Source organism: Triticum dicoccoides, chromosome 1B (assembly GCF_002162155.2).
Source record: "Triticum dicoccoides isolate Atlit2015 ecotype Zavitan chromosome 1B, WEW_v2.0, whole genome shotgun sequence".
Classification (NCBI taxonomy): domain Eukaryota; kingdom Viridiplantae; phylum Streptophyta; class Magnoliopsida; order Poales; family Poaceae; genus Triticum; species Triticum dicoccoides.
The window spans coordinates 387,310,001-387,337,807 of NC_041381.1; the positions used below are offsets into that span (position 1 = coordinate 387,310,001).

The following is a 27,807-nucleotide window of genomic DNA, read 5'->3' on the forward strand; positions in this document are numbered from 1 at the left end:
CATCAATGCCCTGTAATCTTACATTTCGTAAATTTTGTCATATTTAGACGTAAAAAGAGAACGTAAGAAAACATATAATCACCGTAAAAAATATTTTATGTTACGTAAAATTACAAATGTAAAACATAGTGTAAAATATACGTAAAATGCAATTTTTCTGGTCTTATGACCTATATTTTTTTCTTATCACCACTTAAGTTTTGTATTTTGTATGTAGTATCTATCAAATCACAGAGTGTGTACGCGTAGTGTATAGTATAGAAGAATGTTTTGATGTTATATATAATGTTTTTTTGGTAGTATGTATCGTATTTTAAGTATACTTTTTTTACATACAAATATGTATGTATTTCAGAAATATAATAAAAATTATGAGCCAACTTGCAATTTTTTAATATAACTCGCTTTGAAGTATCTTATATACTATATGGTAGTATATGGGACATGAGGGTAACTCTCTATCTAGCTAAAGTGCCAGCTCAATGTAGCTTTGCTGAAGTGCTTCTAGGAAGCTTCTATGAACCGATTTTAGAAGCTTTCATGTGGTTGTTCTTATTTCTTTGTGTTTTTGTATTGGTTTTTTTCTAGTTTTTTGGGGATTTCTTTTGTTCTTTTCTCTCTCTCCTTTTTTTCTTTTCTTATATACATGTTATACTTTTTTGTATACACGCGGAATGAATTTTTGATACACATTTTAAAAAGTTCAAATAAATGATGAACATTTTTTCAAATACATGTTTAACCATTTTTTAATATACACGTTCAAAACAATTCGAATACATGTTGGAAAAAAATTGGATACACTTTGAACATTTGTTAAATACAAATGAAACAATTTCTAGATACACCTTGAACATTTTATGAGTACACATTGAACAATGCTCGAACGCATGTTAAAAAATTGATATATGCTCCAAACAATTTTCTTAAAATGCACAAAACATTTTTAAGTGCTAGAACATTTTTAAATGTCATGAATGTTTTTTAAATGGTATGAAACGTTAGTTAAGGTGGCAAACAATCTTTCCTATATCGTATTAGCATTTCCAAAAAATGTAACCAACTTTCCTAGTCAGATGAAGATTTTTTTTCATGATACAAAACATATTTTATAAATCATGCAAGCATTATTTAAATTTTATAAACACTTCTTTTATAATGGCATAAACATATTTTTGAAGGGCGTAATCATTTTAAAATGTCACAAACTTTTTCTGAAAGGTTTGTTTGATTTTTCAAATGGACCAAGATATTGTTTACATAGCATGAACAATTTGTAAATGTGTGATGAATGTTTTTATTAATTCAGTAAATTAAAATTTTGAATTATATGTACTTCGAATATTTCGAAATATAAACAAAGAAAAAAAAAGGAACCAATGTCAGGATAACCGAACGAACGAATGAAGCAAGCACGTGAAAACAGACGAAGAAGCAAACCGGGCGGGCCCACTACAGCGGTGCCTGAGGCGAGAGGTCCTTTTGTCTTGTTACAAGTGAGAAGACAAAGATGCTCCCATGTAGTATAAAGTAGCTAACCTCAAAAAAATGTAGTATAAATAGTTGTCTCAAAATAAATGTACTATAAGTAGCTGGCCCATCTATTAGATTGCCCCGGTCCAAAGCTTAGCCCAACTTGGCTTTGTTGGTTGACCTAGGCACATTAGGCAAATCCTTCCAATTGAGAGCTCTCATTAGAGGTGTCAACAAAATCACTAATGAAAGGGTATCTCTTGCAAAGATCACTCCCACCTTTTCATGTTGTGACAAGTGGCGCACAAAACCGTCCGTTCAATTAGTGATTTTATTCAATTTGTAAGGTCCATCTACTTTAATTCTTTTCGTAAATTTGTTTATGAAAAAAATTATCTCTTAAATTGTGCGTTCAAATCGTGAACCATTTTCATCAACGGATTTCTTGTCTAGAGATCTTTGAAACTAAATACCATATTAATAGGTATCGACGAACTTTTAGAAAAAGGAAAAGAAAATCGAAAGATGAAAAAGAGCCGGAAGCACGATTTTTTCTCACTTTTTTGAGGCACAGCTGTGTCTCTACATGATGCAAATCTATGCCTTTCATCAAAGAGAAAATGTGTTTTTTCCCTTTCCATGAGGCACAACTATGCCTCTCGCGGAAGAAAACATGTGCCTCCATGAGAAGCAAATTTATGCCTCTCGCAGAAGAAAAAAAAATATATTTTTCTTTTTCGAGAGGCACATATGTGTCTCTTGCGGAAGCGAGCCTAAGCCTCCACGAGAAGCAAGTATGTGCCTCTCATGGAAGAAAAAAAAACACTTTTTTTCTCTTTCCGAGATGCACAACTATGTCTCTCACGGAAGCAAACCTGCGCCTTCACGAGAATCAAATTTGTGCCTCTCGCAGAAGAAAAAAAAACATATTTTCCCCTTTTCCAAGAGGTACAGTTGTGCCTCTCATGGAAGCAAACATGGTCTTCACGAGAAGCAAATCTATGTCTCTCGTGGAAGAAAGAAAACGCGTTTTTCCGCACAATTTCTTTCCAAAACCTAAGGGAAACATACAAAACCTGGGGGGGGGGGATCTAAAATCCAAAAACATGCGCAGAAAAAAAATCTTGAGGGAGCGCCAACACACGACACGTGTCGACGGCTGAGAGAAAGATTAGTTACTCCGAGACGTCAACTGGGGAGGCGACGCCTAAAAAGCAAGGGAAGATGGGCCTACCCACTTTGCGCGAGTAATTTTATTGTTTTGCTATCATTTTTTAGTTGGTATTCCTCCGAACATTTCTCTTGTTTAGGAGCTAAATTGTATTAAAACTGAATATATTTTTTAAAATTTTCAGTATGAATTTAAAAAATTATTCTATATCAAAATCACCTTATACTTAGAAATTATTCACCAAGTATTAAAAATTAATACTGGCAGTGAGCGAGAGAGCCAAACAGGTATTGTACTAGTATTTTAGCAAACCGGCCCGAACACTATAGCCAGCCGCATTCAGCTACAGTACCAAAACAAACCGTGATACTGTAGCGAACCGGTGCGTGGTACTATAGTGACTGAAATGATTAGTGTAGTGGAAAAGAGAACCATTTTCAACAAATAAATTAATTCGAAACATACATTGAAAACTGCAAAAAAAATTGTATTTGTGGACAAATATTGAAATCAAGAATAATTTTGAAAAACCAAAAGAAATTCTGAAACCGTGAGCATTTTTGGTAATCCCGGAGAATTAAAAAAAACAGGATCATTTTCTGACCTATGAAACAAATTTTGAAACCATGAACATTTTTTGAATTTGTGAACAGAATTTTAAAAACCGAAAAAGGGACATTTGGAACAAATTTTGTATCCGTGGACATTTTTTATTTTTTGAATAAAATATGAATATTTTTTGAAATTTCAAACAATTTTTGAAACACAAACATTTTAAAAATCACCAACATTTTCTGAAATCAGAATATTTTTCTGAATTTGCGAACAAATTTTGAAAATGGTACTCCCACTGATTCATATTAATTGACGCACACTTAGTATATTTTTATACTAAAATTATACTAAGTGTGTGTCCGTTAATATGAAGCGGAGGGAGTAACATTTTTTCCTCAAACGGAAAAACCTAATGCATGAAGTGTTCAACCATTCCGCGAATGAGTTTCTCCATTAGGCTCAAGAATAAAAGAAATGTGTCCATCTTTTACGGCAGCCGAAAGCTGGATGAGAGAAGGCCGAGCACGAAAATGACAGCTCCACATTGCAGGATCCGTTCACGGGTGCCAACTGCCAAGGATTAGGAGCGTGCCGGAAGCAGATCCATTCACGGGATGCGACGCACAGTGGTGAGTGTGGTGTACAAAAATGCTACAGGAGTAGCAGTTGCTGAAGATCCAGAGCCCGACCGGAGACCGAGCGTGAACACAAGGAAAACATTCCCATCAAATGAAAAAAGAACACAAAGACAACAAGCCGGCCTGCAGAATTCATTCAAGGCCATCATGCCAGAACAGAGATCTCCGCTAAGGCCTGGACAAGACCTAGCGATGACCTAGCGGAGATCTCTGTTCTGCCCTAGTGATGGTCTTGTCCGGCCTTAGGAATATCAAGCTGATCCGTCCAAAAGTCATCTTCTGCTCACGAGCTCATTTGAGCTCGCGACAAACAGTAAAATTCAAAATAAAAAAAAAAATTAAAAATCATAAATTATTTTTTCGTGCAAACATTCATAAAAGTTTTCAGTGCTTGCAAAATTTCATCATGAAACAACATTCATAAAACTCGTGGCAAAAAAGATAAAACCAGTACTCCGAAATATTTTCGAAAAGAACACGTTTGAAGCATCAATTTTGTTTGCTACAAGTTTCACGATGTTATTTCGTGATGAAATTTTGTGAGCACTGAGAACTTTTGTCAATGTTTGCACCAAAAAGATCATATTTTTTTGATTTTTTTCCCATTTTTTTGGAATTTACTGTTTCCCCGAGTTCAAATGAGCTCGAGCTCAGAAACACCACGTTCTGATCCGTCCTTCTACAAGGATATCCTCGGGCCCGGCAGCCCGAGGGTTGCCGGGCATACCGTGGTGGCATCCGCGCCGGCAATGAGCACGGGAGAGAGGATTGTTGTGTCGGTGCTCGCGGCGCAGACGCTCGGAACGGCTGCGAAGCAAGGGTGGCGGCGGACGTCCGCCGCGAGGAAGAAGAAGAGAGAAAAGGGCAACTGGATCCGGTTGATCGAGGGGATGAAGTTGGTGCAATTTGTGGTGAAGTAGGGTTGTCGGGTCCGATGTGGCGGACGTGCCCGGGCGCACCCAGACGTCTTCCTATCTATCCGATATTTAGGCCGAGTATGAGTGCGTTTGAGACATCCGTCTGGATCGATTTTTTTTGTGACGGGTCAATGATCGGGTCGTTTGGGACGCTCTAAACTCTCAGTCCAAACGGCAGCCAAAGCCAGACCACGGGCAAAGCCAAGTGCCCGTCTCGCTGTCAGGCAGTGTATCGATCAGGCAGAGCACCAAAACATGCTCGCCTGAGTAAAGCAGCAAGCTTCAGGCTAGGGAATAAGTAAGGAGCACGCGGCCGCGCTGTAACCCGCCAAGGAAGCACGACAGGAATCAGGTATCATTGGAGAGAAGCGAGCACACGGAGAGCATCACAGCACGCGCCCGGCAGCCAGCTCCTCTCCTCTCCCGTCTGCCATGGACTAAAGCCGAAGCAACGAACATACCAGCCCCACCCTGGACCTGGAGGAGCAACAGAAAGGAGGAGGAGGTGGTCACTGCTCTGCTCACCAGCCTAGGTGACAAGCTGGAGTTTGGTCCGGGCATTTGTATTGACCGTCCGGACGTTATCAATGCCGGCCGCGTAGCTGCATCAGCACGAAACGTTTTCAATGGAAAAGGGAGAAGAAGAGATGAGATCCTCTAGAGAGCCCTGATGAGTGCCAACAGCTGGACGGGATGGTGGAGCGAGTTGACAAACTTTCTCGTGAGCGAGCGAACGGAAAGATATGCCCGTCCTCAAGGCAGAAAGTGCGTGTAAACTGCCCGAATCAATCATGGATCTCAGCAACTGTCTTAAGCACACACATCCATTAACCATGTACCCAGGAGAAACACAGTAAACAGCGGTTGCAAACCAACCTGCACTGCGGCCCTCAATCAAGACGCCGACATCTCAACTGGCAGGAGTTAATGGAAATCAACCATTTCAGACAAGACAGAATGCAATATTACCAGCCTGTAGATTTACACAGACAGAATTCATAAATATAAGTACTCCCTCTGTATCAAAATATAAGACATTTTTGTAGGCTATTTTGGTACAGAGGTAGTATTACCAGACGTTTTTGCAGTTCAAATTAGTTCTAATCAATTTGAACTGCAAAAACGTCTTATGGTGTATATATCAGCACAAGGAATCCAACTATCAACAGATAAATTACCCAAAATTAGGAAAGCAGCAGCAGTAGTAACTCTCTGACAATGTTAGAACACAGCTCTCTGAACCTTTGTACAACGCTACAAATCAAGAACACCCCCTTTTACACAAGCCACAACTAAATCAAAAAGATAAATACTAGCTTTCTTTCTACTCTTATTATCAAGTAGCAACTTCGATTCTGAGGGTTTATCTCTGGCATACTGATCATCTTTGATCGCCTTTACACAACCTCCTTTTGTTTCCCAAATGTACAGTTTATTTTTGACTATATTGTTTCATATCATTTGAATCTATAATTCCTCCATCGCCCTCAGCAGTCTAGGACTCTAGGTACACCCTGCATTGGATCACCGTGCCGCCAAGCCGGAAGCCCGGCACCACCGTGAACCCGACCTTCGGGCGCACCGTCTTCCCGACTTCTTTGCTCGCTGAGAATGCCTTCGGCCGCACAATGCTCTCCATGTACACCGATGAGTAATCTGTGCCCCGGCTAACCTGGAATATGCCGACTGCTGGGTCATACGCCCAGGCCAATCTGTGAAGTGTCCATATCGAGCTTGCCATCGTGATGAACAACTCGTAGAGTGGACCGGCTGTAGCCATCACCGGCAATGACCTGCAGTCTGGATTGCCAAACAATGAGGACTCAATGCCTGGATGGATGAGCTGTTTGTACTTCCGATCACAGAATTGCGAGAATTCGCAGTCTGGGCTTGAACTCATGAGCTCCATGGGGTCTGCATCAGAGTGCTCGATGAATTGCTGCAACGATTCATTCCTGCGAACTGCAAGCTCGATTCCTTCGAGGGCAGCCGCATCGCTTGTGCCACCGAACTGGTAGGAGTCAAATCCGTCGAACATGGATAGGCAGACACGGGAGAGGAGAGCGTAGCGGCAGTGGCCATGCTTGGAGTAGGCAATACCGGGGTAGGCAGCTGCCGCAGCGTCGGCCAGGTCCCATCCTGCGCACCGGAGGAGCTCGGCGAGGGCACGGGTGAAGCGGTGGGCGACGCGCAGAGCGTCGCGCAGGACGGAATCGAAGACGCTCGCGGACAGCATGGCGCCCAAGGCGTCGCCGCCGCCCGCACCCGGCTGTGGCGCGAGGGCACGGTCGAGGCGCCCGGCAAGGCGCGCGTTGCCGTCCGCCAGCGCCGCGAGCTCCCAGCGAAGAGAGGCCGCCGCGGCGTCCTTGGCATCGAGCGCGGCCTGGAGGCGGTTCACCACGGCGTCGAACGACCGCAGCAGCGCCTGGTTCTCCCGCACCTGGTCCTCGAGGTGGGCCGTGAGGGAGCCGTCTTCCGCCGCGTCCGACGCGAGCCGCTTTAGCTCCGACAACCGCCGGAGGTGCGAGACCGCGAGGGCGTCCGCGGCGGCGGCCGCCTCCGGCAGGAACGGCGAGTGCGCCGCCTGCAGGTGCAGGTACGCCGCCTGGAACGACGACGTCGTCGCGAGTGCCGCCGCCACGGCGGCCTCCTCTCCGGACGCCGACCCGTTCCCCACATCCCCGCCGACGGGGCTACCAGGGCTCTGCGGGTCGGGCTTCAGTACGAGCACCCGCTGGCCAGCGAGGACCCCGCCCTCCCCCGCCGCGGCATCCTCGTCCTCCTCCTCCTCGGCGAAGAACTCGATGGTCTTGGTCTTGAACGCGAGCGCGAACTTCTGGAGCATGGCTGCGCGATTCGCGGGCGCGCCGACCCCCGGACGTCTCCGCCGCCGGCGAGGGCGGGGGGTTCACCGGTGCGAATTGCGGATTTGCGGGGCGGGGTAGAGGACGCGGAGCGCGGTGAGAAGAGGAGAGGGGGCGGTGGTGGGGGCGGTGGAGTAGAATGGAGCGGAGTTGGGGAGGAGGTGGGGGATCTGGGAGAGGAAAAGCGGCAAGCTTGTCTCCGTCGAGAGGAAAGACTTGGAATTTCTTGGCTCGGCTCAAGGAGGGTGGGTGTTTGTTACAGAAGATGCTTCTACGCTCGTGATTTTGTACTACTTGTCTTTAAAAAACCACGAGAAGAATATTTATAGTTTGCCATGCAAAAAAAAAAAGAATAGTTATAGTTTGCTCACGGTACCTTGATGATTTTTTGTAAAAACTCGTTGACTGCCATGTTCTTGACATTTCCTAGGGCTCTGTAGAAAATAAACTGTTTCATGTGACATTTGTCTTTTAACATGTTTTTTGGGCAGTGTTTAAACATATTTTCTCGAAATAGGGCCCAGAAACATGTTTAAAGTCTTCTAGTTGTGGAATTGCATTCGGGAACAACTAATTAACGAGCGTTCCTTCGGGAGCCTCGCAACGATCAGCGTCACCTGACGCGCTCTCAGCTATTCGCCACGTGTCGCGCTTTGGGCGCTCCCTCCGGATTTTTGTTTTTTTATTTTCCGCACGTGTTTTCGGCTTCTTAAACGGGTTTTTTTCCGGGTTTTTTTTATGTTTTGGTTTTCCACCGGTCTTCCCTAGCTTTTCGACCAAAAAAATTATAAAATATATTTTTGTGCGAAAAAATACATTTTTTTCGGGAGAGTCACGGTTTTGTTTTCGCGAGAGGCACGGTTGTGCTTTCGCGAGAGGCACGGCCGTGCCTCTTGGAAACGAAAAAAAACGTGTTTTACACGTTTTTCTTTCTTTCGCGAGAGGCACGGTTTTGCTTCCGCGAGAGGCATGGTTGTGCTTTCGCGAGAGTCACGGCCGTGCCTTCTCAGAAACGAAAAAAAAACACGTTTTCTGTTTTTTCCGTGAGAGGCACGCTTTTGCTTCCGCGAGAGGCACGGTTGTGCTTTCGAAAGAGGCACGGGCGTGCCTCTTTCGGAAAGGGGAAAAACGTGTTTTCTGTTTTTTTTCTTTCGCGAGAGGCATGGTTGTGCTTCCGCGAGAGGCACGGGCGTGCCTCTTTCGAAAAGGGAAAAACGTGTTTTCTGTTTTTTTTCCTTTCGTGAGAGGCACGGGTTTTCTTTCCGCGAGAGGCACGGTTGTGATTTCGTCAGAGGCACGGGCGTGCCTCTTTCGGAAAGGAAAAAAACCCATGTTCCCGGTTCGGTTTTTTTTGTCCGGTTTTTTCGTAAAAAAGAAGTTCGTCAAAACCTATCAACATGAGATCTAGTTTTGAAGATCTCGACGCGAGGAATCCAACGGCGAAAGCGGTTCGGGATTTGAACGCACGGTTTAAGAGATAAAATGTTTTGAATAAACGGATCTACTAAAAAAGGGAAAACACCCAGGTTGCAACAAGTGGCGCACATGCAGCGCGCCACTTGTCGCAACCTCGGAAAGTTGGAGTGATCTCCGCAAGGAGTACTCCTTAATTAGTGATTTCGATTGCATTCTTGCGGAGTTATGCATCCGCAATAGCTATTGGAAGTTGTTCTTGGGCCTGAATGGGCCTAATAGGGGGGAATAGCTCATTCAGTCCAACATATGCATTTAAATCAGGCAGGACTTGGGCTATTGGCGTTGATGACCCATTAGCAGAGGCAGACGTTTCTACACTATTATTAGGAAGCTCAATTGAATCAGTGATATTGCTATCAGCATCTACCTATTACAAATTATCCTCAACCACTTGTACCGCATCTTCTCGAAGCCATCAGATCATTAAGAGCCAAAAATTTCCCATTATGCAATTCCTGATCAATTGGTTGGTTGTTCTGAGGCATATCCTAGTGACCGCATCCATGAAGGTCAACTCCATCTTCCTCATTCACAATTTCCATGTCAACATTCCTATTAGGTGTTAGTGCAAGTTGTAGGTCCAGATGAGGTTCGGGGCTTTGAGCAACTTGTTGATCTTCATGTTCATGATGTTGTAAGGGCCACAAGAAATGATTATGCTGATTTTGGTGGAAGTAGCTTGATGGAGAATGGGATGAGGGTTCGCATGGGCAGGGATTGGATCTTGATCGGGTGCCACAACACCTAACATTTCTTCTTGTTGTATTACTACAAGAACAGTCCAAGATTTAGTCTGAAAATCATCACCTTCCCCAAATACAATACTAGCAGGAATATCCCTGAGTTCCTTTACTTTGACTTTGACCATGACAATGATCTGGTACTTCTAACTTTGTCCCACATAACAATTTTGCCAAAATTTGTTAACTGCATTGTTGATCTCATGAATGCTACGTCTATCAAATGGGAATCCACAGAGAAGGATTAACATGTCTCAAATGTATCTATAATTTTTTATTGTTTCATGCTATTATCATACCACATTTACATACTTTGGCAAAAAATTATATTGTTTTTATTTGGACTAACCTATTAATCTAATGCCAAAGGCCAGTTCTTGTTTTCTATTATTTTGGGGGGTTTTAGGTCAAAAACTCATGGAGTCGAAAAGCCCTGAAACTTTTGTGAAATCTTTATGGAAAATATTAAATTCTTGGGTGAAGGAATCATCGTAAGGTAGTGCACGGAGGCGGCACAAGGCCTCGGGGCGTGGCCTAGGACCCACCGGCGCGAGGGGCTCATGTTGGGGTTGTGGATGTCGGTTCTAGCTCTTCTTCAACCGCGAGAAAGTTAATTTATGGAGAAAAGAATCCCTTACAATTTCAGCCCGATCGGAGGTACGGATCTCTAGATATTTAGAAAATGGTGCTCGGCCACAGAAATAGTACCCAAACAAAGAGGAAAACAGAGAGAAACAAGAGAAGGGAGATCCAATCTCGAAGGAGCTACCGCCCTCCGGGAGCCATGGAGGCCAAGAACTAGAGGGAAAACCTTCTCCCATCAAGGGGGAAGGCCAAGAAGCAGAAGAAGGAGGAGGGGGCTCTCTCGCCTCCCTTCCAGTGGCATCGGAGTACCGCCGAGGGAATCATTTGTTGTGACGATTGTCTCCGTCAACTTCGCCGTCGTCATCAACATCTTTCTCCCTCTCTATGTAGGGGAGCACTCTCCCTCAAACTGTTGCAATATCTACTTGCACTACTGCAGGATGCTACTGACGCGACACTACGATCAGAGACCCTTTAATGAAACCGCGTGCGATGCATTAATCGCAAACTGTGATGTAAAAAACATCAAAAAAGGTGCAAAACGTTTGCGTTGACGGATGCATCAAACACGATTCTGATTTTAGTGGCGTGTGCAATGCAGGGCATGCGGTTTAGTTCAATGAATTGTTTGCAATGAGGAAGAAGAACATAAATGGGCAACCAGATGAAGGCGTGTGCGATATACGGCATACAACTTCACTCGAATTAACTGTTTGTGATGAGGCGGAACAACAGAAACGGGCAACTAGATAAAGGTGTGTGTGATTGAGGGCATACGCTTCAGAAGGATTAACTATTTGCAATTAGGCAACAGAACAGAAATGGCCAGCCAAATCAAAGTGTCTGCAATTGATGGCATACACTTCACATGGATAAACTATTTGCGACTAGCCATAACAAACAGAAACAGTTAGACAGATTAATGTGTGTGCGCTAGACGGGCACCCATTCTAAATAAAAGAAGCGTGTGCGATGGTAATAACGAGCGTGCGCGGTTGTTGGAACAAGATGTGCTGGCATTGCCTACTGCGGTGCACCCTATGGTGCAAACGCCACGTATGCGGCCAAGAAAGCGTGCCCACGTTACACCGTTTAGAAATAGTGCCCCACTTAGAAATTATAGAACCATCAATAAATTTTGAGCCTGCGCCCCGTCACATTCCAAATTACTACCATGCTATATTTAATTGCAAACTTGTTCACACCGATCGAAACCTAAACGGTTTACCACTTAGGAACATATTAGTACTCGTTTATATACTACTATTCCAAGATGACTACACATTCCTTCTCAACTCCTCATCCACGAAAACAAACAAGCCATTCATCATCGTTCCCTTGCGTCTGCCATGGCCAGTGTGAGTTCTGGGTCGAGAGATTGCCACCAGGGAGAGGCGAGCATGGAAGCGAAAGCACAAGAGATGTCCTGCCTCGCCGCGAAAGCAACCGACATGTCCCGCCGCGCGGCCGTAGCAGCACAGAGGTCCTGCCATGCCGCCGAAGCAGCGCGGAGGTCCCGCCACGCTGTCGATGTAGCAGACTGGTTTGGCCATGCCGCGAAGAAGCAGTGATGTCCCGTCGCGCTGCGAATGCAGCAGAGATGTCCTCCCGTGCCGCGGCATCCTGGGAAAATGTCTCGCGGGCAGGCGAGGACTCTTACAGGCGCATGAATGCAATCGTCCATAGCCAGATGGATCAGATCTCCGGCTGGGCGAGGTTGCAGGATGACATGAAAGCTTCGTTTGAACAGGCTACCGGCGTCATCCGACAACTAAGGGAGAGCAATGCGAAGCTCGAGGCCGAGCGCGACCTGTTGAGGGCGAAGATCGTCGGAAGTGCGGAGCAGCAGGAGGAGACCACTACCTTGTTGAAGAGGATCAGCATCATCGGTTAGAAACTTATGGACGAGAATGCCATGATGTGCATCAAGCGTAAAAGGCTGGTGGAGGAATTCGTGCATGCTCTCAAGCAGCATCTTGAGGACATGAAAGAGCCCATCGCGGCTCGCCGCGGAGACTAGTTCTCGCGACCTGTAGCAACGCATCAAGAAAGTAGAGATCAGCGAGCCAGATCGTTGTCTTCCTTCTTCTTTTGCCCTTGTGTATTTCGGGCGTTGCCGCATGTGGCTTTTTTAATTATGTTCCTAAATATGTAAGACATTTATTAGTCACTATCATCGTCCTTATATTCATCAGTCTTGCTATAAGTCATAGTCGATGCTATATAGGTCCGTCGGATCTTACATCAAGATCCGTGCAAATCTTTCTTTTCAGATTTTATTTTCTCTCTTAAATCTCAGTCCATTGAGACATAGCCACGCCGTGAAACAGGGGCTCGGACGCCATTAATGAAGACGTTGGGAGGGAGGTGCGCGGAGGATAGAGGTCAAAGGGCTCTCCTCCTGATGAGCACACGCAAGGGTCTAACCGCACGCCTCCCGTACTCAAATATCTACCCCGCACGGCACCTCCTAGCCAATAAAAAAGGGGGACGCGTGGCGGCACATAATTGGTAAGTAGAGCGCCCACGGTTTCAATAATACTTGTGTTTTGTAATGTGACAACACTTGTTCCAAAATGACTTTGTTGACTATTAATGTGTGCGCCTTCGCAAATCGGACCGAAAAATTACCACAGCATGTTGGTGCCATGTCATGACACCATGCCAAGTTTCATGATTTTTCAGGTGAGTTTTGGATTTACGGAAATTTTAAAACCAAGTTTCTCGATGTTTCCGGCTGAGCCAAGACGCCCAGATATTTGAATTTCATTCCCACTTCTTCCATGGGGCCTATAAGTTCTCCCAAGTACGCATAAATGATTTTCCAACTAACGGTTGTGCACTGGAGCATGCGCTTGTACTTCAAATTTGAATTATGTGCATTAAGTGCCTAGAAAATGAATTAATATATAAAAAGGCCAAACGAACCCGGAATAATTCCAAATTTTAGCACGAAACTCCTATTTGGTCTAAGCTACCTGTGTAAAAAAAAAATCAAGGCCGGAGAAGGCAGTGTATGTTGTTTCGCACATGGAGGTGACACGTTTCCTCTCGGAACCATGAGCCTTCTTGAGACAAGCTCCGGTTGCAAGAAGCTTATACCAAAGCTTGTTCCAATTCGGCCAAAAAATTAACCACAACATGTTGGTGCCATGTCATGACACCATGCCAAATTTCATGATTTTCAGGCGTGTTTTGGATTTACAGGAATTAAAAAACCAAGTTTCTCAATATTTGCAATCGAGGCACGACACCAAGATGTTTGAATTCCATTCGCATTTCTTGCATGGGACCTACAAATTCACCTAAGGACACACTTGTGATTTTTCAACCACCTTTGGTGCACTAGAGCATGTGCTTGTAGTTCAAATTTGAATTATGCACATTAAATGACCAGAAATTCAATTAATGTATAAAAAAGCCAAACGAACCCAGAATAATTCCAAAATTTAGCATGATACTTCTATTTGGTATAATCTACCTGTGTAAAAAATTAAGGCGTGAGAAGGCGGTGTATGTCGTTTCACACATGGAGGTGACACGTTCCCTCTCGGAACCACGAGCCTTCTTGAGGGAAGCTCCGGTTTGCAAGAATCTTATACCAAAGCTTGTCCCAATTCGGTCAAAAAAATTACCACAGCATGGTGGTGCCATGTCATGACACCATGCCAAGTTTCATGATTTTCAGGCGTGTTTTGGATTACAGAAATTAAAAATACAAGTTTCTCAATCTTTCCAGCCGAGCCACGACGCCCAGATGTTTGAATTTCATTCCAATTTCTTGCATGGGACCTAGAAATTCACCCAAGGACACACATGTGATTTTTCAACCAACTTTGGTGCACTGGAGCATGTGCTTGTAGTTCAAATTTGAATTATGCATATTAAATGTCCAGAAATTCATTTAATATATAAAAAAGGCCAAACGAACCCAGAATAATTTTAAAATTTAGCACGATACTTCTATTTGGTCTAATATGCCTGTGTAAAAAAATGAAGGCGGGAGAAGGAAGTGTACGCATGTCGTTTCGCACACGGAGGTGACTCGTTCCCTCTCGGAACCACGAGCCTTCTTGAGAGAAGCTTCGGTTTGCAAGAAGCTTATACCAAAGCGTGTCCCAATCGGCCAAAAAATTTACCACAACATGTTGGTGCCATGTCATGACATCATGCCAAGTTTCATGATTTTCAAGCGTGTTTTGGATTTACATGAATTAAAAAAATCAAGTTTCTCAATCTTTCCGGCCGAGCCACGACGCCTAGATGTTTGAATTTCATTCTCATTTCTTGCATGGGACCTACAAATTCACCCATGGACACACATGTGATTTTTCAACCAACTTTGATGCACTGGAGCATGTGCTTGTAGTTCAAATTTGAATTATGCACATTAAATGACCAGAAATTCAGTTAATGTATAAGAAAGTCCAAACGAACCCGGAATAATTCCAAATTTTAACACGTCACTCATATAGTTCTATGTTGCCACTGCAAAAAATCAAGGGGGGGCATCATATATCGTTTCGCACACAAAGGTGACATGTCCCCCCTCGGGAACCACGAGTATTTTTGAGAGAAGCTCAGGTTTGCAAGAAGCTTATACCAAACACTTGTCCAAATGCGGCCAAGTTTTTTACCACAACATGTTTGTGCCATGAAATGACACCATGCCAACTTTCATGATTTTTAGGTGAGTTTTGAATTTCCAGGAATTTAAAAACCAAGTTTCTCAATGTTCCCGGCCGAGCCACGACGCCCAGATGTTTGAATTTCATTCCCATTTCTTGCAAGGGACCTATAAATTCACCCAAAGACACACATACAATTTTTCAAGAAACTTTGGTGCACTGGAGCATGTACTTGTAGTTCAAATTTGAATTATGCACATTAAATGCCTAGAAACTCAATTAATGCATAAAAATGCCAAACGAACACGGAATAATTCCAAATTTAAACACGACACTCATGTAGTTGCATGTTCACTGTACGTAAATGTTCTAGCAATTCAAACACCATCCTTTCCCTCCATAACACCATTTTGTCTTTTAAAACATAATGAAAAAATCAGTTATACCACAAACAATTTACTAGAAAGAATCATGTGGGATGCGATATAAAATATCTTGGTGCATCGTCTTGTATAGCTTACGCAGGAAGCTTCGTCGTCTATAGTCCATCACCCCCGCTTGAACCACACTTGCGCGCCAGTTTCTCATGGCACCGAGCAAAAGTTTTCTGCCCCCGTGGAAATATCTATCTCCCCGCCCCTCCCTCCCCCCAGAAGCCACATTTCCACTGTTCCTCCTTGCTTTCCAAGTTCAAATCTTCACTGCTGCTTACTGGCAGCTCAGCCTCCTCACCAGCGACCCTTCTTCTTGCAGTGCCGCCTCCTCCCAGCTACCCTTCTTCTTGCAATGTCGCCTCCTCGCCGGTGACCCTTCTTCTTGCAGCGCCGCCTCCTCGCCGGTGACCCTTCTTCTTGCTGCGCGACCTCCTTGTCGCTGACCATTCTTCTTGCTGCGTGGCCTCATCGATATGGTAAGGTAATCCACACCCCACACTGATACGTCTCCAACGTATCTATAATTTTTGATTGCTCCATGCTACTTTACCTACTGTTTTGGACTATATTGGGCTTTATTTTCCACTTCCATATTATTTTTGGGACTAACCTATTAACCAGAGGCCCAGCCCAGAATTGCTGTTTTTGCCTATTTCAGTATTTCGAAGAAACATAATATCAAACGGAGTCCAAACGGAATAAAACCTTCGGGAACGTGATTTTCTCACCGAACGTGATCCAGGAGACTTGGACCCTGCTCCAAGGAACAACCGTGGAGGTCACGAGGATGGAGGGCTCCCCCCTGGGCGCGCCCCCCTGCCTCGTGGGCCCCCTGTTGCTCCACCGACGTACTCCTTCCTCCTATATATACCTACGTACCTCTGTCAGATCAAATACGGAGCCAAAAACCTAATTCCACCACCGCAACTTTCTGTATCCATGAGATCCCGTCTTGGGGCCTGTTCCGGAGCTCCGCCGGAGAGGGCATCTACCATGGAGGGCTTCTACATCAACACCATAGCCTCTCCGATGAAGTGTGAGTAGTTTACTTCAGACCTTCGGGTCCATAGCTAGTAGCTAGATGGCTTCTTCTCTCTTTTTGGATCTCAATACAATGTTCTCCCCCTCTCTTGTGGAGATCTATTCGATGTAATCTTCTTTTTGCGGTGTGTTTGTTGAGACCGATGAATTGTGGGTTTATGATCCAGCTTATCTATGAACAATATTTGATTCTTCTCTGAATTCTTTTATGTATGATTGAGTTATCTTTGCAAGTCTCTTTGAATTATCCATTTGGTTTGGCCAACTAGATTGGTAGTTCTTGCAATGGGAGAAGTGTTTAGCTTTGGGTTCAATCTTGCGGTGTCCTTACCCAGTGACAGAAAGGGTTGCAAGGCACGTATTGTATTGTTGCCATCGAGGATAACAAGATGGGTTTTTTTATCATATTGCATGAATTTATCCCTCTACATCATGTCATCTTGCTTAAGGCGTTACTCTGTTTTTAACTTAATACTCTAGATGCATGCTGGATAGTGGTCGATGAGTGGAGTAATAGTAGTAGATGCAGAATCGTTTCGATCTACTTATTTTGGACGTGATGCCTATATACATGATCATACCTAGATAATCTCATAATTATTCGCTTTTCTATCAATTGCTCAACAGTAATTTGTTCACCCACCGTAGAATACTTATGCTCTTGAGAGAAGCCACTAGTGAAACCTATGGCCCCCGGGTCTATTCTCATCATATCAATCTCCATTATTTTATTACTTGCTCTGTTTTTTACTTTGCCTTTTACTTTTTACTTTGCATCTCTATATCAAAAATACCAAAAAAATTATTTATCATCTCTATCAGATCTCACCCTCGTAAGTGACCGTGAAGGGATTGATAACCCCTAATCGCGTTGGTTGCGAGTAGCTATCGTTTTGTGTAGGTACGAGGGACTCGTGCGTGATCTCCTACTGGATTGATACCTTGGTTCTAAAAAACTGAGGGAAATACTTACGCTACTTTACTGCATCATCCTCTCCTCTTCGGGGAAATCCAACGCAGTGCTCAAGAGGTAGCAAGAAGAATTTCTGGCGCCGTTGCCGGGGAGGCTCACGCAAGCAAGTCAACCATACCAAGTACCCATCACAATCCATATCTCTCGCATTACATTATTTGCCTCTCGTTTTCCTCTCCCCCACTTCACCCTTGTCGTTTTATTCGCCCTCTCTTTCCCAATCTCCTCCTCTCTTTCCTTTTCGCCTTTTTCTTGTTTGCCTTTTTGTTTGCTCATGTGTTAGTTTGCTTGCTTGTCGCAATGTCTATTTCCTTTTCCTCTCCTATGTCTCCCGAGTTTGAAGTTCTTCACTTCAAACAGAGGCAAGGAGAAAACTTAAAAGATGCTTGGTATAGGATGATGGAATTTTATCGTAAGTGCACCCTAGAGGTGAACCTTAGAATTCTTCTTCGTAATTTTTATGTTGGGTTAAATATGACGCATAGACAACTCTTGGATTGCATTGCCAAGGGAAATTTCATTGAGATTGATCCCAGTATTGCGCATGAAATTATAGAGGGAATAGTGGGAACACTACCCCAAGAGGGAGGATCTCATCCTACCCAGGAAAAAACCCAAGTGTTTGAGAAGATTTGTGAAGTAACTAAATTTTTACAAAAGTCTCTTGAGCCTCTTAAAAGTGTTAGCGGAAATCTTCACCGCATGAATATGTTGATTACTCTTTGTAATAAGCGATTGGATTCTTTAGATTTAAAAATTTCTGAGTATGAAGGGAAGCGGAAAGAACCCCCCGGATTCAAACATGACTCCGCTAAAAAACTGAAAATTAAAGAAGGCAATACCTAGTTCTATCCTTGTTTTTATGCCTAGCTAGGGGCGTTAAACGATAGTGCTTGTTGGGAGGCAACCCAATTTTATTTTTGTTTTTTTGTTTTTGCTCCTGTTTAGGAATAAATAATCCAACTAGCCTCTGTTTGGATGTGGTTTTATGTTTTAATTAGTGTTTGTGCCAAGTAGAACCTATAGGATAAGCTATGATGATAGTTGATTTGATTCTGCTGAAAAACAGAAACTTTGCGCTCACGAGAAAAAAAATCAATAAATCACAGAAACTTGCTTTTGCATTGATTCTTTTTGCTGTTGATCAATAAACAAATTGTCCAGTACATCCTATTTTGGTAGAATTTTTAGAGTTCCATAAGTTTGCGTTAGTTACAGATTGCTACAGACTGTTCTGTTTTTTATAGATTCTGTTTTTCGTGTGTTGTTTGCTTATTTCAATGCATCTATGGCTAATAAATTAGTTTATAAACCATAAGGAAGTTGGAATACAGTAGGTTTAATACCAATATAAATAAATAATGAGTTCATTACAGTATATTGAAGTAGTCTTTTGTTTTCTTTCAGTAACGGAGCTCACGAGATTACTATTGAGTTTTGTGTTGTGAAGTTTTCAAGTTTTGGGTGAATTCTTTTGATGGATTATGGAACAAAGAGTGGCAAGAGCCTAAGCTTGGGGATGCCCATGGCACCCCCAGTATAACCCAAGGACACCAAAAAGTCAAAGCTTGGGGATGCCCCGGAAGGCATCCCCTCTTTCGTCTACTTCCATCGGTAATTTACTTGGAGCTATATTTTTATTCACTACATGTCATGTGTTTTGCTTGGAGCGTCTTGTATTATTTGCGTCTTTGCTTGTTAGTTTGCCACAATCATCCTTGCTGTACACACCTTTTGAGAGAGCCATACATGATTTGTAATTTGCTAGAATACTCTATGTGCTTCACTTAAATCTTTTGAGCTTGATAGTTTTGCTCATAGTGCTTCACTTATATATTTTGAGCGTAATAATTTTTGCTCTAGTGCTTCACTTAGATCTTTTAGAGCACGGTGGTGGATTTTTTTAAAAGAAACTATTGATCTCTCATGCTTCACTTAGATTATTTTGAGAGTTTTTGATAGCATGGTAATTTGCTTAAAGTTAATATACTTGGTATTCAAGATTTGTGAAACTTTCTTTTGAGTGCGTTGAATACTAAGATAAGTTTAATGCTTGATAATTGTTTTGAGATATGGAGGTGATAATATCAAAGCAATGCTAGTTGGGGTGATTATGAATTTAAAGAATGCTTGTGTTAAAGTTTGTGATTCCCGTAGCATGCACGTATGGTGAACCGCTTTGTGATGACGTCGGAGCACAATTTTATTTATTGATTGTCTTCCTTATGAGTGGCAGTCGGGGACGAGCAATGGTCTTTTCCTACCAATCTATCGCCCTAGGAGTATGCGTTTAGTGCTTTGGTTTTTTTATGACTTCTAAATTTTTGCAACAAGTGCATGAGTTCTTTTGATTAATGTTGAGTCTATGGATTATACGCACTCTCACCCTTCCACCATTGCTAGCCTCTCTAATACCGTGCACTTTTCACCTGTATCATACACCTACCATATACCTTCCTCAAAACAGCCACCATACATACCTATCATGGCATTTCCATGGCCATTCTGAGATATATTGCCATGCAACTCTCCACCGTTCCGTTCATATGACATGCATTACTTTTTTCATATTGCTTTTTGCATGAACATGTAGTTGACATTGTATTTGTGGCAAGGCCACCTTCATAACTTTCATACATGTCACTCATGATTCATTGCATATCCCGGTACACCGCCGGAGGCATTCATATAGAGTCATATTTTGTTCTAAGTATCGAGTTGTAATTGTTGAGTTGTAATAAAAATAAAAGTGTGATGATCATCATTATTAGAGCATTGTCCCAGTGAGGAAAGAATGATGGAGACTATGATTCCCCCATAAGTCGGGATGAGACTCCGGACTTTATGAAAAATAGAAGAGGCCAAAGAAGCCCAAATAAAAAAAGAGAATGGCCATAATAAAAGAAAAAAAGGAAAGGCCAAATAAAAAAATGATGAGAGACAAAGAGAGAAGGGACAATGCTACTATCCTTTTTCCACACTTGTACTTCAAAGTAGCACCATGATCTTCATAATAGAGAGTCTCATATGTTGTCACTTTCATATACTAGTGGGAATTTTTCATTATAGAACTTGGCTTGTATATTCCAATGATGGGCTTCCTCAAAAGTGCCCTAGGTATTCGTGAGCAAGCAAGTTGGATGCACACCCACTTAGTTTCTTTTGTTGAGCTTTCATATACTTATAGCTCTAGTGCATCCATTGCATGGCAATCCCTACTCACTCACATTGATATCTATTGATGGGCATCTCCACAGCCCGTTAATACGCCTAGTCGATGTGAGACTATCTTCTCCTTTTTGTCTTCTCCACAACCACCATTCTATTCCACCTATAGTGCTATGTCCATGGCTCACGCTCATGTATTGCGTGAAAGTTGAAAAAGTTTGAGATTTCTAAAGTATGAAACAATTGCTTGGCTCGTCATCGGGGTTGTGCATGATTAAATACTTTGTGTGATGAAGATAGAGCATAGCCAGACTATATGATTTTGTAGGGATAAATTTCTTTAACCATGCTATTTTGAGAAGACATGATTGCTTTAATTTGTATGCTTGAAGTATTATTACTTTTATGTCAATATGAACTTTTGTCTTGAATCTTTCGGATCTGAATATTCATGTCACAAGTAAGAAGATTTACATTGAAAATATGCCAAAGTATCACTCTGCATCGGAAATTCCTTTTTATCATTTACCTACTCGAGGACGAGCAGGAATTAAGCTTGGGGATGCTTGATACGTCTCCAACGTATCTATAATTTTTGATTGCTCCATGCTACTTTACCTACTGTTTTGGACTATATTGGGCTTTATTTTCCACTTCATATTATTTTTGGGACTAACCTATTAACCGGAGGCCCAGCCCAGAATTGCTGTTTTTTGCCTATTTCAGTATTTCGAAGAAACAGAATATCAAACGGAGTCCAAACGGAATAAAACCTTCGGGAACGTGATTTTCTCACCGAACGTGATCCAGGAGACTTGGACCCTGCTCCAAGGAACAGCCATGGAGGTCACGAGGGTGGAGAGCGCCCCCCTGGGCGCGCCCCCTGCCTCGTGGGCCCCCTGTTGCTCCATCGACGTACTCCTTCCTCCTATATATACCTACGTACCTCCGTCAGATCAAATACGGAGCCAAAAACCTAATTCCACCGTCGCAACTTTCTGTATCCACGAGATCCCATCTTGGGGCCTGTTCTGGAGCTCCGCCGGAGAGGGCATCTACCATGGAGGACTTCTACATCAACACCATAGCCTCTCCAATGAAGTGTGAGTAGTTTACTTCAGACCTTCGGGTCCATAGCTAGTAGCTAGATGGCTTCTTCTCTCTTTTTGGATCTCAATACAATGTTCTCCCCCTCTCTTGTGGAGATCTATTCGATGTAATCTTCTTTTTGTGGTGTGTTTGTTGAGACCGATGAATTGTGGGTTTATGATCCAGCTTATCTATGAACAATATTTGATTCTTCTCTGAATTCTTTTATGTATGATTGAGTTATCTTTGCAAGTCTCTTCGAATTATCCGTTTAGTTTGGCCAACTAGATTGGTAGTTCTTGCAATGGGAGAAGTGTTTAGCTTTGGGTTCAATCTTGCGGTGTCCTTACCCAGTGACAGAAAGGGTTGCAAGGCACGTATTGTATTGTTGCCATCGAGGATAACAAGATGGGGTTTTATCATATTGCATGAATTTATCCCTCTACATCATGTCATCTTGCTTAAGGCGTTACTCTGTTTTTAACTTAATACTCTAGATGCATGCTGGATAGCGGTCGATGAGTGGAGTAATAATAGTAGATGCAGAATCATTTCGATCTACTTGTTTTGGACGTGATGCCTATATACATGATCATACCTAGATAATCTCATAATTATTTGCTTTTCTATCAATTGCTCAACAGTAATTTGTTCACCCACCGTAGAATACTTATACTCTTGAGAGAAGCCACTAGTGAAACCTATGACCCCCGGGTCTATTCTCATCATATCAATCTCCATTATTTTATTACTTGCTTTGTTTTTACTTTGCCTTTTACTTTTTACTTTGCATCTCTATATCAAAAATACCAAAAATATTATTTATCATCTCTATCACATCTCACCCTCGTAAGTGACCGTGAAGGGATTGACAACCCCTAATCGCGTTGGTTGCGAGTAGCTATCGTTTTGTGTAGGTATGAGGGACTCGTGCGTGATCTCCTACTGGATTGATACCTTGGTTCTCAAAAACTGAGGGAAATACTTGCATCATCCTCTCCTCTTCGGGAAAATCCAACGCAGTGCTCAAGAGGTAGCACACACACACCATCCTCCTCCTTCCCCCTCCCACATGCCCCGACCGACGACGCGACACCTTCCACCAAAATCACTGTCCCCCTTCTTCAATTAAGTGCCTCCCACAGCCATTTTGCATGCAGTATAACCTGGAGCTCAGTAGCATCTAGCAGCAGAGAAGAAAATCGCGTCCGCACGCACGCATGAGGTCGCTATGGCTACCATGCATGTCGACCACCAGATCTTGGAAGAGCACCTTGTCTTCGAGGCCACTGTCGACACCCCCACACGGTTGTCTACTTTAAAATACAGTTCGTGTTGTTTTCTCGAGGCCGCCGCCAGTGCCTTCTAGTGATTTGTCCTCTGTAATGTTAATATGCAATCTGATGTTCAGTTAACAATTTGGTCCTCTGAAATGTAATGTTCAATTAACAGTTTGGTCCTCTGAAATGTAATGTTCAGTTAACAGTTTGGTCCAACAATTGCTACATTTCGTAGTACTGTTCTCAAGCATTCTTTGTTTTGTTAATTGTCTTATCTTCTACTACATGTTTCTATTCTGCAATGTCGTGCTCAGTTAACTATTTTGGTTCATTTGATCTACTGTCCATTTAACTGTTTGGTTCAATTCTGCAATTTGATTTTCATTTGTTGTGGGTATTGTATTGTTATGCATCTGAAACCAATCGAATTTGGATGTACTCAATACATATTCTACTAATAGTACGGCAACTCTCAGTTAGCCTGATCAAGATCTTCCTTATGTGTGTTGTAGGGAAACAATGGGAGACATTGTGGTTTACCATCGAGGTTTGCTTATGTATGGTCATTTCGCTAATAACACATTATTGTGTAGGTGCAGGAATCATTCTAATATTTAGGTTTCTTATAATTTGGTCTTGCACATGTAGGTCCTGTTGTCAGAGGCTGAGACCCACTGTTCGACCCATTTTGCATATGGAGAAATGAGATGTCTATGAATATCAGTCAACACTGGTACGCGTCGGTGCTATACAAATGGTTTTTAACCCCATTTTGCAATGGCATTCGGAACCGTCACCTAGTGAGTGTGGGTGATAGGGGGTCCTTCCCACACGACCTAGAAATTGTTGGGGATATGCCCTCCTGGCACACATGCTTGGTAAAATGACGTCGTGTGCGATCGGCGAGCGAGCAAACACGGTTATATGTACAGTAGTGCTAAAAAAATGCAATTATACAGGCGAAATCATTTCCGGTCGTAAGTACATCCCACACAGTCAGTGCCCGCTAAATGTTTCCATTCGTATATACACCCCACATAGTCGTTGTAAGGAAAACATTTCCGTTCGTAGGTACATCACACACAATTTTCCCCGTTAAACCATGTGTGATGGCCTTCCCATCGCACACAATATTAATAATTTTATCATTTGCGTTATTGAATGGATCACACACGGTGCATAGAAGAAACTGTGTGGCAAAGGCTATCCATCACAAACAACTTTTAAGTGGTAAACGTTTGCGCAAGGTGGCCTAACGCAAACAGTTTTGAAGAGAATGTCGTCTGTGATTGCTCATCGATCCAACACGGTTTATTCCTAGAAACTGTGTGTGTTGTCTTAGGTCATCGCCCATGGTATTTTCTTAATAACCATTTGCAATAGCAAAAACCAATTAGCAGGCTAATTGCCCTATTATTAATAATCCATTTATTAATCTAATTGACATTCATATTAAACACATAATATATTTCATTCCCATATTAAGGAAGAGGATTTCATAATTGAAATACATCAGATTACAACATGATATAGCTTCAGCACTCAGCTACCCCATTACACAACTGCACCAGCACCAAGTTTCACATGCAACATCTAGAACCTTTCGAAATTAGCATCATAGACGATACATAGATAGGTTCATCTCATCGGGGAAACTGCTGAAGCGGAAGGCGAATATTGAGCCTTCATTGATGTTGATGGTCTTTGCAACTTTAGGCCAATGCCTGTGGATGATTGACCATCCATCCTTCGTCCTCTTCAGGAACACTTCAATATTGAACTGTGGGTGTTGTATGAATTCCTTCCTCACCTCCTGACCATACAGGTGGTTTGAGAGGTAATCATCAGTGAACTATTTTGGAAAGGCCTGAAAACAAGGATGTGCATAAATATCTTCTCTATATTGGTAATGGGGCAAAGGAATAAAAAAGACAAGGTATAATAGTATACAATAAAAGAATGCAGCCACAATAATTGAACATCACATTGCAGAATTGAACCAATCAGTTAACTAAACACCACAACAAATGAACCAACCGTTAACTGAGCACCACATTGCACAATATAACATACTCCTAATAAAAGATCAGACAGTTAACCAAACCAAGCATGCTTAACAACTTGGAAATATAGCAATTGTATTTGTTTCTCATGTATTTAGTACAACCAAATTTGATTTATTTCTCACATGGTATACAATAACAGAATGCACACACAATAATTGAACATCGCATTGCAGAATTGAACCAAACAGTTAACTAAACACCACAACAAATGAAGCAAATGTTAACCGAGCACCACATTGCACAATATAACATACTCCTAATAGAAGATCAGACAGTTACCCAAACCAAGCATGCTTAACAACTTGGGAATATAGCAATTGTATTTGTTTCTCATGTATTTAGTACAGTCGAATTAGATTTATTTCTCACATGGTATACAATAACAGAATAACAGAATGCACACACAACAATTGAACATCGCATTGCAAAATTGAACCAAACAGTTAAGTAAACACCACAACAAATGAACAAAATGTTAATTGAGCACCACATTGCACAATATAACATACTCCTAATAGAAGATCAGGCAGTTAACCTAACCAAGCATGCTTGACAACTTGGAAAATTGCACCCTAAAGAATTGAACATCACATTTGCAGAATTGAATCAAACAGAAGATTGCATTGCACGACATATAGAACATATACACTAGAGCAGAAGATTGCATGGTAAAAGTAGATAGCACAATTCACTAGAATTTGTTAAGGAAAGACAGTAGCTAGCAAACTGAACATTGGTCCTTATAGTGAGCTAATAAGACAAGCTACTCATTGTCGGAGATATCAATGACGATTGGCTCCTTGGACATGGAAGAGGGCGAGGCCTCCGCATCATGGGTGCCCTCGTCGTAGTGGTGAGTTGCCTAAGCCGCTCCGGGCACCAACCTGCTGGCTCTCGAGATGAGGTAAGCACGTGCACGCTGAGAAAACACCTCGTAGTCTTTGTCGAAGGCACCGACGGTGGCCTCGAGAAAACGCCATGAAGTGTTGTTTAAAGCAGCCAATCGTGCCGCGGCGTTGGCGCGCGAGGCATCGATGGTGGCCTCGACGGCGAGGTGCTCCTCCAAGATCTGGGGGTCGGCACGAATGGCAGCCATCGCGACCTCATCCGCGCGTGCGGCTGCGATTTGCTTCTCCGCTGTCAAATGCTCCTTGAGATCCTGGCTATACTGCATGCACCATGGCCTAGGATGGCGCTTATTTTGTGGAGGGGTCGGTGATTTGGGTGGAAGGTGTTGCGCTCGCGCCGGCGGTCGAGGCATGTGGGATGTGGAAGGAGGAGGAGGATGGGGTTCGGGTGTGGATTACCTGCCTGGATAGGCGAGGTCGAGCAGCGTGAAGGAGGTTCGCCGGTGAGGAGGCAGCGCTGCAAGCAAGGAGTGAAGGTTTCAACTTGGAAAGGAAGGCGGAAATAGGGGAAATGTGGCTTTTGGTAAGGGGTAGGGGGCGGGGAGGTATATATTTCCGCGCAAGCCGAAAATTTGGAATCGCTTCAGCGAAAAAACTGGTGTGCAAAGTGTCATTAGACACTGTCCCTTATTCAGAGCGGGTTGTGGACTATAGCCAACGAACCTTCTTGAGTAAGCCATAGGCGTACTATACACTGACGGTGCTCCAGGATATTTTGTACTGCATCTCACATGGTTGGTGATAATAAACTGTGTGCGATCTACGTGATTTTTCATCTTGATATGAATTACATAATGGGGTCACAGCTGCAGAGGATGGTGTTTGAATTGCTAGAACTTCTATTTGTAGTGAACATGCAACTATAGGTGTTTCGTCAAAAAAACTGGAATTATTCAGGGTTCGTTTGGACATTTTTATACGGTAACTTGGTTTTCTAGGCATTTCAGGTGCACAATTCAAAACTAAACCACATGCACATGCTCCGGTGCACCAAAATGGGTTGTAAAATGATATATGTGTCCATGGGTTGATGCTTACGTCCCATTCAAGAAATAGGGATGAATTTCAAACACCACAGCACCGTGGCTCTCCGGCAAACGTTGAGGTGCTTGCTTTTGTAATTCTAATAAATCCAAAAGTCATCCGAAATTCATGAAACTTGGCATGCTATCATGGAGCGACATCAACATGTCGTGCTAAATTTTTTGTCCCATTTGGGGCAGGTTTGGGTATAAGCTTCTCATAAACCAGAGCTTCTCACAACAAGTGTGATGGTTTTGGTAGGAAACATTTCACCTTTCTGGACGAAACGATATCTGTTGCATCTTATTGATTTAATTTTTTTCCTAGTGTCAACATAGAACAATAGGAGTGTTTTGTCAATTTTTAGGATTTTTCGGGGTTCGCTTGACATTTTTATACATTAACTGAGTTTTCTATGCATTCATGTGCATAATTCAAATTTGAACTACATGCACATGCTCTAATGCATATTAATTAGTTGAAAATTCAAATCTGTGTCCTCGGCTGCATGCTTAATTAGGTCCCATGCAAGAAATGAAAATGAATGTCAAACACCCTGCCACCATCACTCGGCCGCAAACATTGTGATATCGGGTTTTTAAATTCTAGTAAATGCAAAACTCGTCTGAAATTCATGAAACTTGGCATGCCATCATGGAGCGGCACCAACATATCATGGTAAAAAAATTCTCCCATTTGGGGCAGGTTTGGGGATATGCTTCTTACAAACTAGAGCTTCTCACAACAATGATGATGATGGTTTTGGTAGGGAACGTCC

The 27,807-nt window shown here is 42.8% G+C and overlaps 1 protein-coding gene across 1 annotated transcript; it reads right to left on the reverse strand.

Moving 5' to 3' along the window:
* Window positions 1-5,905: 5,905 nt before the first annotated feature.
* On the reverse strand, window positions 5,906-7,878 carry LOC119336918 (protein GRAVITROPIC IN THE LIGHT 1-like). The gene has a single exon (XM_037609011.1). The coding sequence runs from the start codon at window positions 7,597-7,599 to the stop codon at window positions 6,250-6,252; it is 1,350 nt and encodes a 449-aa protein (XP_037464908.1). The 5' UTR covers window positions 7,600-7,878; the 3' UTR covers window positions 5,906-6,249.
* Window positions 7,879-27,807: the final 19,929 nt, after the last annotated feature.

Excerpts from the sequence above, each read along its gene's own strand:
- LOC119336918 (XM_037609011.1), bottom strand. The coding sequence starts at position 7,599 with ATGCTCCAGAAGTTCGCGCTCGCGTTCAAGACCAAGACCATCGAGTTC.